The sequence below is a fragment of the Passer domesticus genome, chromosome Z (assembly GCF_036417665.1).
Source record: "Passer domesticus isolate bPasDom1 chromosome Z, bPasDom1.hap1, whole genome shotgun sequence".
Taxonomy (NCBI): domain Eukaryota; kingdom Metazoa; phylum Chordata; class Aves; order Passeriformes; family Passeridae; genus Passer; species Passer domesticus.
The window spans coordinates 35,324,446-35,339,324 of NC_087512.1; the positions used below are offsets into that span (position 1 = coordinate 35,324,446).

Below are 14,879 nucleotides of genomic sequence, written 5' to 3' on the forward strand. Positions count from 1 at the left end.
AGTACCTTATCACTTCTCAGGATTAAGAGTTGCTATTTGCTAATAAAAGACATGGAGAAGTACTCTGAAAAACACAGCACACATGCAGCATTGTATGTATGGAATACAGCTATCTTCTCAACTAGTGAAAAGGAGAGAAACTAAAATGCTATCAAAAATAAGCACAAGATAAATTATCTGTGGTTTCACTGACAAAGCACGGCTTAAAAGATTCATAGATATACACACATTTTTTTCAAAGCACCTACCTTCATATTTGCTTTGAGCCAAAATTGTCACAGTTTCACCTTTGGGAATTTCTAGGAGATACAAAACAGCTTCTTCCCGAACAATGCCTCTGAAGTCTTGAGTGTTTACCTACATAACAAAAAAAATCCACAACAACTGATAAATCAACAATAAAAGGAATAACCACAGATGTTTCTTTCATCTGAAAAATCTTAATATTCTCTCCCCTTATTATTTTTATATATATCCGTATATCTCTATCTATCTATAAAATAGTAAATTATTGTCTCTTGTTAATACTTAATTCCAGATATTAACAGTAATCTTCCTGAAATAAAATGATCTGGTTGTACACTGCTAGATTGTTTCTTCAACTTTAACAGCCTCTAGAAGAGGCAAGACAAAAGAGACAGAGGGAAAATTACATTAACCTTCCATGTGAATTTTCAGAAAAAAAAAGAATGAAGTGATTAAGTGGCACAGATGATATAAATCAGAAACCTGAAAAATAAATCACCATGACCTAAATAAACTGGAGATAGATGAAAGAAGAAATTTTGGCCCCTATTTTTCCTCCTCCGAGACTAGGAAGAAACATCGTACAAAAAATGTATTGTGCCATCTTGCAGCATTTTTCTTGATTAATATTTAACTACTCCTTCTACAAAATTATAAACAAACTAAAGCTTATATATACAATGGGTATATAATGCTCCTTCAAGAACTCATTTCTGTAAGATCCCTCCACCACATATACACCCTTGCAAAGCAATGCAAAGCAATAATTTGATTCCTAAGATCATAATTTCTTCCATATTTCCAGTAAGAGAAGCAAATGAAATTTGCATTTCAGGGACACATACTCATACCTTAAGAATCTGATCTCCTTCTTGCAGTCCCTCCTCATCAGCTGAGGTACCTTCTTGAATTCCAGCAATAAATATCCCTACATCATTTCCACCAGCCAGTCGCAGACCCACACTGTCCCCCTTCTTGAATCTCACCATTTTTGTATTAGGGCTACAGGATTTACAAACAGAAAAAGGAAGTAAGGCCAGATATTAAAGCAAATAACAATTTTAGGACGCCAAAAGAAAAAATTACAACCCCTTAACAACATTATATTAATAATATTCTTACCTCCTTTCTTTCACTATATAGGCTATATTTACTAAGGTAATTCAGTGAAGGCAGGAAGCAGGGAATTTGCATTTTTCAGAATGGAAAAAGAACTAGGAATAGTGACTAAATGGCATGCCATGCTCCTGCTGAGCAAGGAAAAAGGTGCCTGTTTCTGAAACCCCAAAGTAGCTCCGTACCTGCTCTATCCTCTGCCATATGAACACCTGAGGTTTCTGTGAAAACACACTGAGTTATGAGTAACCAAACTCACTGTTTTTTTTTTTCTATAATTTAAAGAACTGTCATATGAATTAAACTGACACCTATTTTCTTTACTGTGTAACATGTTTGTTAGAAGTCTTCAAATTTTCTTGTAATGAGAAATATTTTCAAGTATAATCTATTGAGACATTAACAATCAGTCCCTTCACATTGCAGTGGGATAAACTACTGGACTAGGCTCAGCTTTTTTTGCTGTCAGAAAAGCTGTATGACTGAGTGACCTTCCAACTCAGAGGACACTACTTATCTGTCAGCCATTCTCAATAATACCCTAAGCCTGTATTATAAATTCCCCTTCACCAAAATAATCACTTGATTAATTTGCACATCAATGACAACATATGCAGGCTCCAACCCCAAAAGGGTTTCATTTAAAACAATACACCAAGCCATGGACATTTTCAAAACTTAAGGCTTCTCCTTACAATTCCAATACTCCTATTCCTTCAATTTCTGTATTTGGAAACTCTCAAAATCGGTTTCCTATTAATAAAAATAAAATAAAACAAAACTCTTGCATATGTTCCCATGCAAACCCAGAAATACAGAGTGTTCTGTATCTTCCAGGTAGATTCCAGGCATATATTTCTAAAACTAAGTTGATCTCAAGTATCATCAGTTAGAAGCCATGTCACCTCTTCTTGACACTAAGCTATAAAGGGAGTATCACCAAATGGGAGAAAGAATAGAAATCCATGCAGCCAAGAATCACGCACTGGTCACTGGAAGAATATGGAGTGCAAAAGAACTCAGCAAGTACCACCTTACCCATATATTGCTTCATCTTCTGGGCTGGGTTTAAGAATTGTTCGTGTAACTGCTTTTGGCTGAGCCACTAAAAGTAAAAAAAGACAAAATAAGTTACTGAGATATTGAAAAAGTTGTAAATGGCAGGATTTTTTATCTATCAGATAGCAATCAAACCCTCCATGACAAAGATTTATACAGATTTCAAAATCAAGCATGTCTGACTAAAATTAATTTATTTCTATTTTTTTAATTCTTGAAAAAGAAAAAAAAAGTTCAAGGAAGGGATACACAACTCTTTAAAGCAAGCTAGATCAGACTTCATTTGTCTACTTAGGGCCACAGTCTAACAGTAGACGTTCTAGAGTGTATTTGCTTTTTTCAGGTGGTAGGTCTAATAAGCAACCGCTGTCAAAAATATCAGGTGTTTCTTGCCTGCACCACAAAGCAAAGACAAACCTCCTCCCTGTGTGTCAGGGTGGGGCTGACATGAAGAGCATACCAGCTTTGTCAACATAGTTGAGGGAATGGACATTCTATGGCTAGGGGGAAAAAAAGCAACCAAAACCTTCAGGCTCTGACCTGCTGGGTCATCTTGGTACTTCAGTTCCTTGTTTGAGTCTACAGCTGTAGCAGCAGGAGCAGCAATGTCACCAGTTGATTTGAATGGAGTAGGCATTGCTCCCATTCTGGACATCCTACTGGAGGGATCCTCTTTTGCACTAGAAGGAAGAAATAGGGAAAAAGTGTAATGAAATCAGATAAGAATGCATATATTTGAGTAACTTCTTTGATAAGCATTAGAAAAATGAACTAGAGAACATTTCTTACTTTGGTTTCTCTTTCAGTTTTTCATTGGATGAATGTGGTGAATCTAGATCAGAATGATGTGATCTGTCATCTTGAGGGGAGAATGATCTGTTTGACTCTATTTCAGAAATATCTGTAAAGAGAGTGGCAAGACATGAAGACATGCAGGATTTGCTTAAGTTATCTGCTCACCTGATCAGCATTTGCATTTATGAAGTTTTCAGATATAGGATACACTGAATATTTCAGCCCACTCTCATCTCAAGTTGGATTTGACAGATTCAAAAAGTGCCTTTTAGTGCTTCCACTCCTCCATCCTCCCAAAATATTACAGGAAAGTTTCACACAACTTGTAACAAACACACATCACACAGCTACTTTGAGCATACTACACATGCATTAGCTAGTGCTAGCAGGCTTTGATTTGAAGTGTCATGGAGGTTTCCAAACTGAAGACCACCTTCACATCAGCAGTCCCCACATCATTGCCCTTTCGCAGCAAAGGAAGTAAGAGTGGCTCTCAGATTTGAACTGCACCTCAGACTTCACAGTAAAATCTACAGGAAGTTCCACCCCATATTCTGACACCACGAAAGCAAGTATCTTTTTCCATATAATATAACATCCCAAACACTCTGAGCTCTTCCCAAAGCAAGATCAGGCTGAGAGCAAGATCAGCTCACACACTTACATAGAACAGGTGCTGGGAATAGAAATTAGTTAGCCAGGGTCACTTAATTTCCTCTTGTCCACACATTTCTTCCCTCCATTTGAATGCTGCCATGAATTTTAATGTCCTCGGAAGGAGAGACCAGTCCAAAGCAGTTGTTTTAAAAATGTTTATTAATGCACCTGATTTGCTTGCTCCAAGAAATAAGACTGATTTTGCCAGACCAACATTGGTCCTTTTATCTCTGCCCCTTCCTAAAATGTAACCATATGGTTACTACAAAATTATTTTCACCTAAAGGATGGGACTTGTTGCTTAACTGAGTATTACTTAGGTTTGTTTGTGTTTCATTGTTTTTCTTAAAGAACCTAATACCACTCTACCCCAGCAAAACAACATAAGCTCCATTTTGTCCTTGCACAGGGTCCAAAAGTCTGGATCCACATTAAACCTCACCATCCATTTCTGAGTCACTGTCGTTCAATGAAGGAATGTTGAGCAGCGTCTGCTTTCGGTCCCTGAGAACAACCAGCTGGAGTTTCCCACGGGATTTCTCAATCAATTTTCGGGCATCAGCTAAAGACATGTTCTCTGTCACTGTACCATTGATCTGGACGCAAAAAGACAGCAATGACAAACAAGTCCACATTGTGCTCAACTTTAATAGTGAACTTGCCTACAACATGACTAAGTTCAGAATAACCACTATAACCAGTGCCTGCCAAACTGCTATCAGTAAAACCAGAACAGACCTTGAGAATGATATCTCCTTCATGAAGGTTGCCATCTTTGGTTGCTAGGCCAGTACGGGTCATTTCTTTTATGAAGATCTGACTTCCAAGACGGAGTCCATACTCTGGAACCAAGAAGATAATCCACTGTAGCTTAAAAGATGAGCAAGGATGCATTTTTTTTTAAAAACTACACAGTGTTCATGCATCAAACACCATTATACCATGAGAAGAAAAAAAAAAAGAAAAAAAAAGAAAAAAAAAAGTTGTGTCCAATGCCTGTGCTACCATTACAATATAAACAAGCAATATCCCAAATCCAATTACAGTTGGATGACTGGTCTGCACCTTCAGCAGCAAAACTTGAGGTTTTTTTGCAAAAATGCCCTTGTTCTGGAGCTGCTTATTAATCAGCTTCCCTCTGATTCCTATTTTGTATGGCATAGATGGGAAAAGGGTCAAAAAACACTAACAGAAGTATTTCTTTTCATCAGCTGCTGCATGCTGACCTTGTCCTATGTGTACTGAAGGAAATGCCTTGGTTGTTTCAAGCAAAGGAATTTTTTTTTTTTATTTTCTTGCCTCCTCCTTTCCCTGTGATCTAAGTTACTTGGGTCAGTATATTTGAAACTTGAAAAGAAAGGCAACATCCCTAAAAAACACACATCCTAGAACAAAAAGAATGTTGCCCTGCTTTAAAATATCACCACATTTCAGCAAGTCTGCAAAGTATCTGTATGAATGGTAGAGATTATTACAGTATAGCTAAACATAAAAGATAACAAATGCAGCTTGTATTTCTCCTTATTTGTATACATATCTGCATTATCTTTACAGGTGGAAACATTACATGTAGAGGAAGTAGAGGAAGGAGAAAAAAGGACTGTTGCCAGAGCCAATAAAAAAGAGAGATTAGCAAAAAATCGGCAAAATTAAAACAGGGCAGATTAGGAAAAAACCAACAATCACCTCCAACACCTCCAGAAATAAACCACCACTTTTTCCCTCAGAAAACACCCCAAACAGAAAATTATGTACAACCTAATCTCGGATACGCTTTCCAGCACAAGTCTTTATTTCACAGTGAAAAAAAGGTCAAGCTTTTGGCTTTCATTTACACACTTCAATATTCAGCAAAGAAAGGCTGAAATATTGGTATTTCAATATTTCAACTGCTGCTATTTCAGTATTCTTTAATGACCAGAGCCAAACCATATTACTAAAGGCAGAGTCTACTCTTTAGCCTTTCTAGATAATCCCATTTGTAGATGTGCCAAATGTAATCTGAATTGTAAACAGATCCATGTTTTCCCTCAGAATCAGGAGGAAAGGGCAGAGAAAATGGAAAACCATGGACACAATAGCTTGAAAAGACTGAAATTATGTGGGTGAACAAATCTTCGTTCAAAGGTAAAGTTCAAGGTTCTGGGCAAAAACCATCCAAATCAGCCAAAAAGAATGTAAGAACAATTTCAACCGTCAGTTTAAAAAGTCAACACTTAACCTGCAAAAGTAGAAAGTAATTCAGTTCTTCTCTTTTCCCCCACCAAGACCCACGCTGCACTGGAAATTGACTCCTCTCCTCCCCTGTTATACCCACCTTCATTATGTCTGCCTTTTGTCAAGAGAACACTGATGGGTGCATTTGGATCTTGCGGTCCTAGGTACTCATACTGGCGGTGTATTTCAGGCGAAGGACTGCGGGAACGAAGCCTGTCCCGACTACGACTCCTCATTTCCCTCCCATATCTAGGATCAGATAAAGATCCATGACTGTAACTGGGTGGGCTGTAGTCTCCTCTGTAGTGCCGTTCATAGCCAGCATCCCTGTCGATGCTCCTTCCCCTACTCCGATCCCTTCTACAGTCTCGATCCAAGCTCCTGTCAACGCTCCTACCACGACTTCGATCGCGGCTATAGCTGCATTCCCTGTCACGGTCTCTGCTCCGGTTGCGCCCTCGGTCATGCTCATCTCTATAGCTCTGATCCAGGTTGTTTCCCCAGCTTTGGCTGCGCCCTCCACTGTGCCAGCTTCTCTCACTATAGCCACTTCGAGCACTTTTGCCATCAAATTCTGCATGGTCATCCATTACATCTAAAGCTCTGTCCTCATAGTCAAGGGAGGGGCTTCTCTGCAGCGCAGCAGCCTGCACTTTCCTTGGTCTTTTCACTACCTGTTCAGTACAATAGAAAACAAACAAACTCCTATCAAAGATCAGAATGTAAAATTGAACAGATGAACATTCTTCAATATGTGCTGGGGAAAAAAAGAAGGAAGAACAATATTCTGTTTCTTATTGGACAAGATCTGTGTATGCACAACATAATTTGCCACACAACTTCTATTTGTCCCACTTGTTCTTCAGTAAAATAGACATTATAAAATAAACATTTTATTCTCAGTTTTTCAACAAGATAACTTTGTGATACTGTTGATTAATTTCCATTTGTTTCACCTGCAGAAACTATATCTTTAATTATTTTGTACTTCACATATGGCAAAGGACTGCTTTGCTTTATGCCTTTAAATACTCTTTATAGAGTTTTCTCTTTTCTTTATAGAAGAAAACCAAGATCCTGACTGGTTACATACCAATGCACACTGAATACATTTGGAATTTACTTACAATGGTGGCCACTTTTCCACTTTTCCTAAGCTGCTGAACTGCAAAAGAATGTAGAACATTTTCCATTGGGGTCCCATTAACTATGACCACTCGGTCATTTTCTCTGGAAACAGGAAGGGAGATAAAAAAGGAAAGAGAAGATTTAAGAAGAGTCTTCATGAAAACAGCAGAACAAAGTTTCTTCTTTTGTTCCTTTTTTTTTTCTAAACAGAGGAAAACTACGGGTTTAATTCAGTTGAACAAGGAGTTTTGCTTTAAAACTGTGTTTGCTATATTAATTCTACAATATCTGAATACCAGAAGCAGCGTTCAGTACATGTAAAAACCAGACATTGAGCAGCACTGTCTTTGTGTATATACTGTGTTCTGCTTAAGTACCTTGCCATAATGTTTTTTAAAGAACATTTGTGATGAGTATTGAAACTTTTTTATTTTGGTCTTTCAGGACTCCGAGTTTTTTACACCTAGTGCTAGACTTCTTTCACATAAGAATTTCATTAAAGCTTCAAATTGCTGCAGCCATACCTGTATTTAGGCAAATATTGACAAGTACAACTGCAGTATATTTTTCTTAAAGTCTGGTGTTCAAGTCACATTTACTCTGTAGAAAGGTGACAGGGTGGAAAAAAACCCCAACAAAACAATAATACACAAGTCCTCCTTGCCCTAAAACATAGGCCAATTGGGAATATTAACTTTTCTGTTCAGACCACCTGCATATCAAATAGACCACTAACACCTAACCCCCTTTGAAACAGCCCCATAACACTGATTAATTAAACCCCGTAAGTTTCATAAAGGCATTTCAATGCTAAAAATGAAGATTAAAAAAAATTAATTACTACTTCTCATACTCCTTATATTAGCTTACTCTGGTGACTACCCAGTTACAGTCAGAGCATTAGCTCAACAAATTACTGGTTACTTTGCCATTTCTGCTAGATAAAAGAAATCTTTGGTACCAACTATTTTATTATCATTATAATCAAATTACATCACAACCTTCTGTTCCAATAAGAAGATTATATACTCTAAGCCTCCATTCGTAAGGCAGTCTAACTCCTAAATGATTTTTGTGCTCTTTTTGCGCCCTTCCATTTCCTTTTAGTGGATGAGTATGCCAAAACAGCACGGTGTATTTCAGTATCAATTTCATCCAGGTTTATGAAGGAATTAAAGTAGCCCTCTGGACAGTTCATACATTCAAAGCTAATATTGAACTTAATGTTGCAATATTATGCCAAGAGGTCCATCTACATGTGCTCATTTTACCCTACAAAGGATGACAGGATGGTTTTACCCATCCACTCTGAAGGTTAGACTTATATTACCTGATTTGGAGGAAAAGCTTTGCCTTCATTTCTCTTGAGAATGTGTTTTGTCTGAAAGTGCCCAAATATCTTGCTATTCTCTTGCCATCATCAATTTACCTATGACCGTTCATAATTTCTGGACATGATTTCATTCCCAAACCACACGTGATTGCAGAACAGGATGAATGACAGTAGTGGTGTGCAGGGGTCACTGGTATAAAATGTAGGATTTGTGCACTTCTGTTAAATATTATTTGTTACATGCTTTACAATTATCCTTTTATTTAGTTACTCAACAACTCCCATGTAATTTTCTGACCAAAAATAAATGCATGGCAAAAGGGACAGAATCTACTCTCTTGTTTTATTATTGCTGCACAATTATTTGGTATTCTTCCAAATCGTCTAGTCCTCATCAGGTATTTCAGATCAAAGGATGAAAAACTGATGTAGGACAGAAACTCTCAGCCTACAGATTAATTGTCTGTACATGACAGATGCTGCCTTATCAAGGGTGAAGTTATCAGAAAGACAACAGAAACTCTTTAATTCCATAATTTTTTCTTTCAGATATAAATAAACATTTAGCAAACCTTATTTGGCCTGACTTAAGTCATTCTTGGAAACTAATGACTGATAACGGAACATGTTTACTGGAGGAGGAACAAGCAGATTTTTTAAAGATACTAAGTTTTTCTACTGTTTCTTTAAATGAAATTAAATCTTGAAAGAAAAATACATAACTGTTAAAGACTTTGCAACACCACCACTAAAATGTAGTGTCTTTACCAAACAGCAACACCTCTATGAAGGGTTTACTTGCTAAGTTGTTTTGGGGTTTTTTTTTAAAGACATCTAGATATTCAAGAGGGCACCAAGTGTTGAGGTGATTAAATCACCAGAATTTAAACCATGTCTGTCCAAAGGTTTTATGTATTCTACTGCTATGCCCCTCAAAATGTCAAACAAAGAAAAAAGTGCTTACTGAAGTAATCCATCTGCTGGACCACCTGGGAGAACATCCGATATTACTATTGATGTTTCACCATTTTCAAAATGAGGGTTATCTCTGCCGCCAGAAACTGCAATCCCAAATCCTCGTTTTGAATCCTTTACAATAAAACCAAATACAACAAAACTTGAATACATCAACAGGAATTTTGACAAGGAGAAGTAAGAGGAACATGAATGTTCTTGTGATAGCACTCTTAAGTAGATATTAAAATATGATAGCTGCATGTATAGGGCTGCAGAAACACACAGTACCTCTAGATTTAAGAAAGATTAGGTTTACACATCTATGTATCAAGATGACAAGTTCCTGTCTTCGAAAACCTCTACAGCCTTATGACTCTTAGTAACTAAGTAAACAACTCACTAAATATTCAAGCATTTTGCTTCACCATCCCATGGGTTATTTATACCAAATTCATTGTTAGGTAGATCTATTTAGTTAGTGATGCCTGGGAAAGTAGAACAGGTTTCCCAGGATCTCATCTTCCTTATGATTACTAAGTAGTTCCTCAATCAAAAAAACAAGATCATGGTTGATTACAAAGAGCAAATAATGGACTTGTGCATTTTCTATATAATCATCCTCTGTCACAATCAACTATTTAAAATATGTAAATTATGTCAAACCTGTCATCACAGAAATAACAGATCCATAGCAGTCTTAAGACAGGATTCATAAAACCAAAGAAATGCTTCACAGAATGCCAAGGAAACATGTCAATAGCACCAAACCTGAGAACTGTTAGCATAACTGAACTGCTGACAGCAAGGTGAGCACAAAACCACTCAAGTTTCATTTTATCAGCTATTTAACATACACATCTTATCACTAAAAATTACAAATTATGCTATTTGAACAAAATGTTTTAACATAGTGGCAAAGCAATACACCAAATTAAAGTCACACTTCCCCCCAGCATCCAACAACATGTGTAGTTCATAATATAACAACTCGTGTTCCACTAATGCTGATAGTAAGTGATTATTTCTTTGAGGAGGAAAAAAAGCAATGTGCTTTTCTTTTAATATAGCACTTCACTTGCTACAGCTTAGTTTTACAGGAAGCAGTTTGATGTTTTACATCAAAACAACAGATACAAAGTAATGGTAAAATTAATGGCAGTGGCTGACACAGCAAGTTCAGTAGCTCTTCACCATCTAAGTAGCCTAAGTCTGCCTCTGTGGTAAAGAAGTAATGCTAATTTACACCATATCAGAGATCTGAAATGCTAGAAATTACAGGAACTAAGACCATCTTCTGCAATATTTTTCCTGTCTACCTCTGTAACCTAAAAACCAACCTCTTTTCAACCATACTTTCTTATATGAAACAAGCTATGTAGAAAAGATTGCTATTTCACCTTGGGTCATCAAGTCCAGTTCATTGCAGAAGATGTGAAAAATCTTGAGCAGCTCAGTGCAGGCTGCTCACTGAACACAGATCATCAGAACAGCTGGGAAGAGCACCACCACTGAAGTCAAAGTGCATACCTGGTACTGTGGTGTGGCAGCCCAGCTATTAAATGAGACAGGCACAAGTGCTCTATTTTGTTTAATTCAAAAGGACTCCACTTGATGAGACACTTCCTCTTTTCTTAAAAAAACCCAACTTTTCAAGTGACATCTATAGTCTACCTTTTTGTAAGTTTTAATGACAGTGTTCTTCTACCGGATTCTACACTACTATATATTAAAGTATCTTACAAAAATAAAATCAGTGGAATCCTGATCATTGATTATTACAAAGCCTGGGCATCAACCACAACCTGCTTGATAGAACCATCTGCTTTACTTTTAAGGCTCTCCAATAATTAATTTAGCTATGTGGCTGACATGTGGTATATCACACTGACACTAGAAAGACCAAAGAGCAGCAAATACGGCACTTAAAATTGTTAATTGAATTTACTCATAAAATTAAAGAGTTGTGCTATTGTATGAGTAGCAACTAAGCTTTAACATAAAAACCATATCTGATTTGGACAATGAATTAATATGTTACAGACTCAGACATGCTAATGACATCTATTGCAAAACATATTCAGAGTAAACCAGTGCTTGAATATTTGAAAACTAAAAATATAACAGGCACTCACTCACCTTTTGTAAGGTCACTGTGTACTGTTCCCATATCAGCTCTTCCATGCCTGGGGCCTGTTGCACACAGAAACCAATTAGTAAAACACATAGCACATAACTATTTAAATTAAAATGTGAACTACCCAACAGGTTTAAAAATAATTTGCATATTCTAATATTTTGGGAGAATTAGTATGAAATTAATGTATTTTAAATAATGACAATTTTTCTTTTAAAAGGAAAAAATATTAATAGGTCTAGAGTGGTAGAATCCCTTCATGTTTCACTGATTTAGCAACTCATTCTGATTTTTTGGAAAATCCTTATTCAGCAAAAGCATTTAATTCAGATCAACTAGCATTCTATAGTCCTGATTCAATAACATATAAAATACTTATGGAAGACCTTTCTGTCCCATGATGCAGCAAGATTAGCAGTTGAAACTGAGGTTTTCAAAATGAACTAGACTTCAGATCTCTTGCATCTTGTTCAGGTGGATTTAACAAATATTTTGTCCATTATGAATTACATATCTAAATATTTAGGTTCCCATCAAGAAATTAAATTTTACAGGAAAAGACAATATATCACTATATCTTACAGGTATAACCATTTCTGTAACACTGCTCAGATACCTTTTCTTACCACATTTCCAGTTAAAACCGATCACTTATATCTTACATGATAAAACCTGAAATCTTTCCAACATCACAGCTTAAAATATAATACAGAATAATCACCCAGCTGTGATGCATCTATAGTACACAGCCAGCCCCTTCAGTGTCTGCCCTGTAAAACTAGGAGAAAAATGAGCTACTGCACTGCAGAAAAATGACACTGAAAACACTTTAAAATGGAAAGCATCCATTCCAGAAGAAAAATCCAGGCATTGCACAAGTATGTGCATGAACATACTCAAGCCACATGTTTTGTTTTTACTGAAAGTGGTCTTCTTTCATCTCAGAAGACTGAATCTCAGACAGAAGCTCAGTTCAGACTTAATGGTATTTTTAAAAGCATCACAGGGAGTAATGGCAGCTAAACTCCAAAACATCAGACAGAGAAGTGACACAAGAAGGGTGTGCCTGTACTTTAAGGCATCCCTTGTGTTTTCAGAGTAAGACTTCCAACAGCACACAACTGTTCAGCAAGATATGGATGTTATTTCTCATGTGTAAAAAAACCCTTGTTGCATCGTTCCAGTTGATTCTGTGCATCACAAAGAGAAAACTAGATTTACATTTCACATTGCACATTCACTGTATTAAAAAACGAAAGTAAGTCCTGCTCAGAGATCCTAAAGGAATATGCAAAACATTCAGCATTGTTACCAGGAATTTTACAACACTGAACAGTGTTAAATTTCCACTGTTCTGCCAGAAAATGAACAATGATTTCCAGTTTCCAGAACCTCTGGTGTCTAATTAAAAAGAAAATTAGAAATAGATCTAGGAGGTGATGGCTTATATTAAAAGTATTACATGTAAGTAATTGTTTCTAAATTTTGACTTGTCTAGGTCAGATAAGAATGTGTTCATAACTATTAGCATTAAAACGTAGGTTTCTTGGGGTCAGTGTTGAATGTGCTGAATCGCATAGTAAAATTATTTTATCTGGTATTGCTGTTTAACCTGCTAACAGGTCAAAGCTTTCAGCTATCTGAAATTGAACTCACTCGATATATTCCCTTACACAGAGAATCCTTGCCACAAGTGAAAAATTCCTCCTTAACTAAGCTCTTCTTTTGAACTGCTGTGATGCTGCCGTAAATGGAAGTGACTAGGCTTGCTTATCTGGCATGTAGGGAACAGTTTACCCACTACTGACCCTTCCAACCATCCTGCTTTTCTATGTATTTTTAAGCACTGCAAAAAATAAGTCTGTGCTGAAGAGGGGTCTCAGTGTCATTTAAATTCCATCTGACTTCACTGAATAAACTGTTAGAAATGAAAGGCAGTACCAAATGACGCTGAAGAGGGGTCTCAGCGTCATTTAAATTCCATCTGACTTCACTGAATAAACTTTTAGAAATGAAAGTCAGTACCAAATGACGGGTAAAATCTCAAGGACAAGCAGATAGGCTCAAATCTTGTAAAAGCACAGAAGATGGAAAATCTTTTCCATCTTCCGCTCAGTAAAAAAGCCTCAACAACTTACACATGTAACACAAACATCACTTAAATTCAGTTTGCACTGTATGCAGCTCCTACCAACACTACCTCTTAGCCAAGAATACTGAGGCCAGCTCTGGGCAGGTGCAAGAGTGAAGCAGGCAGAACACACTCATGGGGAGCTTACTACCCATGGGGACAGAGACAGGCCTGAGAAATGACTGCTTATTCAGTACAACACTGCAGGAAAAGGACTGAGGAAAGCACTATGAAGGTATCAGGGATGAATGTAAGGATATGAAATAGGAAACTTACGGGAATTTCCTTCCAGAAAACTAGGCCTTCCATGAGCAGTGGCATAAGTATAACCTTGTGCATAAGTGGAGAGATGTATTGGGTAGTAAACCAAAGCATCATAAGCCTACACAGTTAAGTTTACTTTACTCTGATAAAAAAGTTTTATTGCATCTGGTCAAAAAAAAAAAAAGTAGTAAGAATGAAAGAGACTAAAATTAAGGTCTTGCAAGATGCCAAGCCCATTCTATTATCTCATTTGTGCCTAGAAAAAGATCCTTATAGTATCAGTGACTGTTTCAGGCACATTCTATGAACATCTTTGGGGTTTATTTGTACCTTGAAACTGTTACTGAAAATTCAACAAAAGATAATTAAGCAATTCACTTTTAAATTCTCAAGTATTTGTTAAAGTAATCTATTTTTTGAAACTGCTCCTTGGGAAACTGTCTCCCATTTGCTGCACTCCGCATCAGAGAAGGAAAGCACACTATGTACTTGCAAAGGTGATTTTGTACAATGTAATTACCAAGACAACAGGACTAGTTCTGCTGTACTGATAAAGCAACGCAGGCTCTGCAACACAGTTCAAAGAACTGAATGGTCACCTTGGAAGCCCGTAAGGCAAAAACAATCTCTAAACAATAATGTCTTTAACATTATAAAACGTACTGCTGCTTGCCATTGTCACGCTGCTAACCCATACCATCAGAATAGTGAAGAAGACAAGATTGAGAGGGAGGGAGAGACTACTTTGATCAAGTTGGGGACTTGATCAAAACTAATATCTGTCTCCACCCGAATTGCGAAATTCCTGTACTCCACATTTAGTGATGTGACTCTCCTCTGAA

At 37.0% G+C, this 14,879-nt stretch overlaps 1 protein-coding gene across 5 annotated transcripts in view; it reads right to left on the bottom strand.

Moving 5' to 3' along the window:
- Positions 1-14,879, bottom strand: part of TJP2 (tight junction protein 2) — a 62,417-nt gene that overhangs the window by 10,095 nt on the left and 37,443 nt on the right. For all 5 annotated transcript variants that reach the window (XM_064404036.1, XM_064404032.1, XM_064404034.1 and 2 more), the window contains 11 exons: positions 11,645-11,698; positions 9,516-9,640; positions 7,218-7,320; positions 6,191-6,764; positions 4,612-4,715; positions 4,316-4,469; positions 3,211-3,322; positions 2,962-3,101; positions 2,401-2,467; positions 1,098-1,248; positions 249-357 (listed from right to left, as the gene is read on the bottom strand). In XM_064404036.1, coding sequence (XP_064260106.1) covers positions 249-357; positions 1,098-1,248; positions 2,401-2,467; positions 2,962-3,101; positions 3,211-3,322; positions 4,316-4,469; positions 4,612-4,715; positions 6,191-6,764; positions 7,218-7,320; positions 9,516-9,640; positions 11,645-11,689 — 1,684 coding nt within the window. In that variant the 5' untranslated portion in view covers positions 11,690-11,698. The remainder of the gene's footprint in view (positions 1-248; positions 358-1,097; positions 1,249-2,400; positions 2,468-2,961; positions 3,102-3,210; positions 3,323-4,315; positions 4,470-4,611; positions 4,716-6,190; positions 6,765-7,217; positions 7,321-9,515; positions 9,641-11,644; positions 11,699-14,879) is intronic.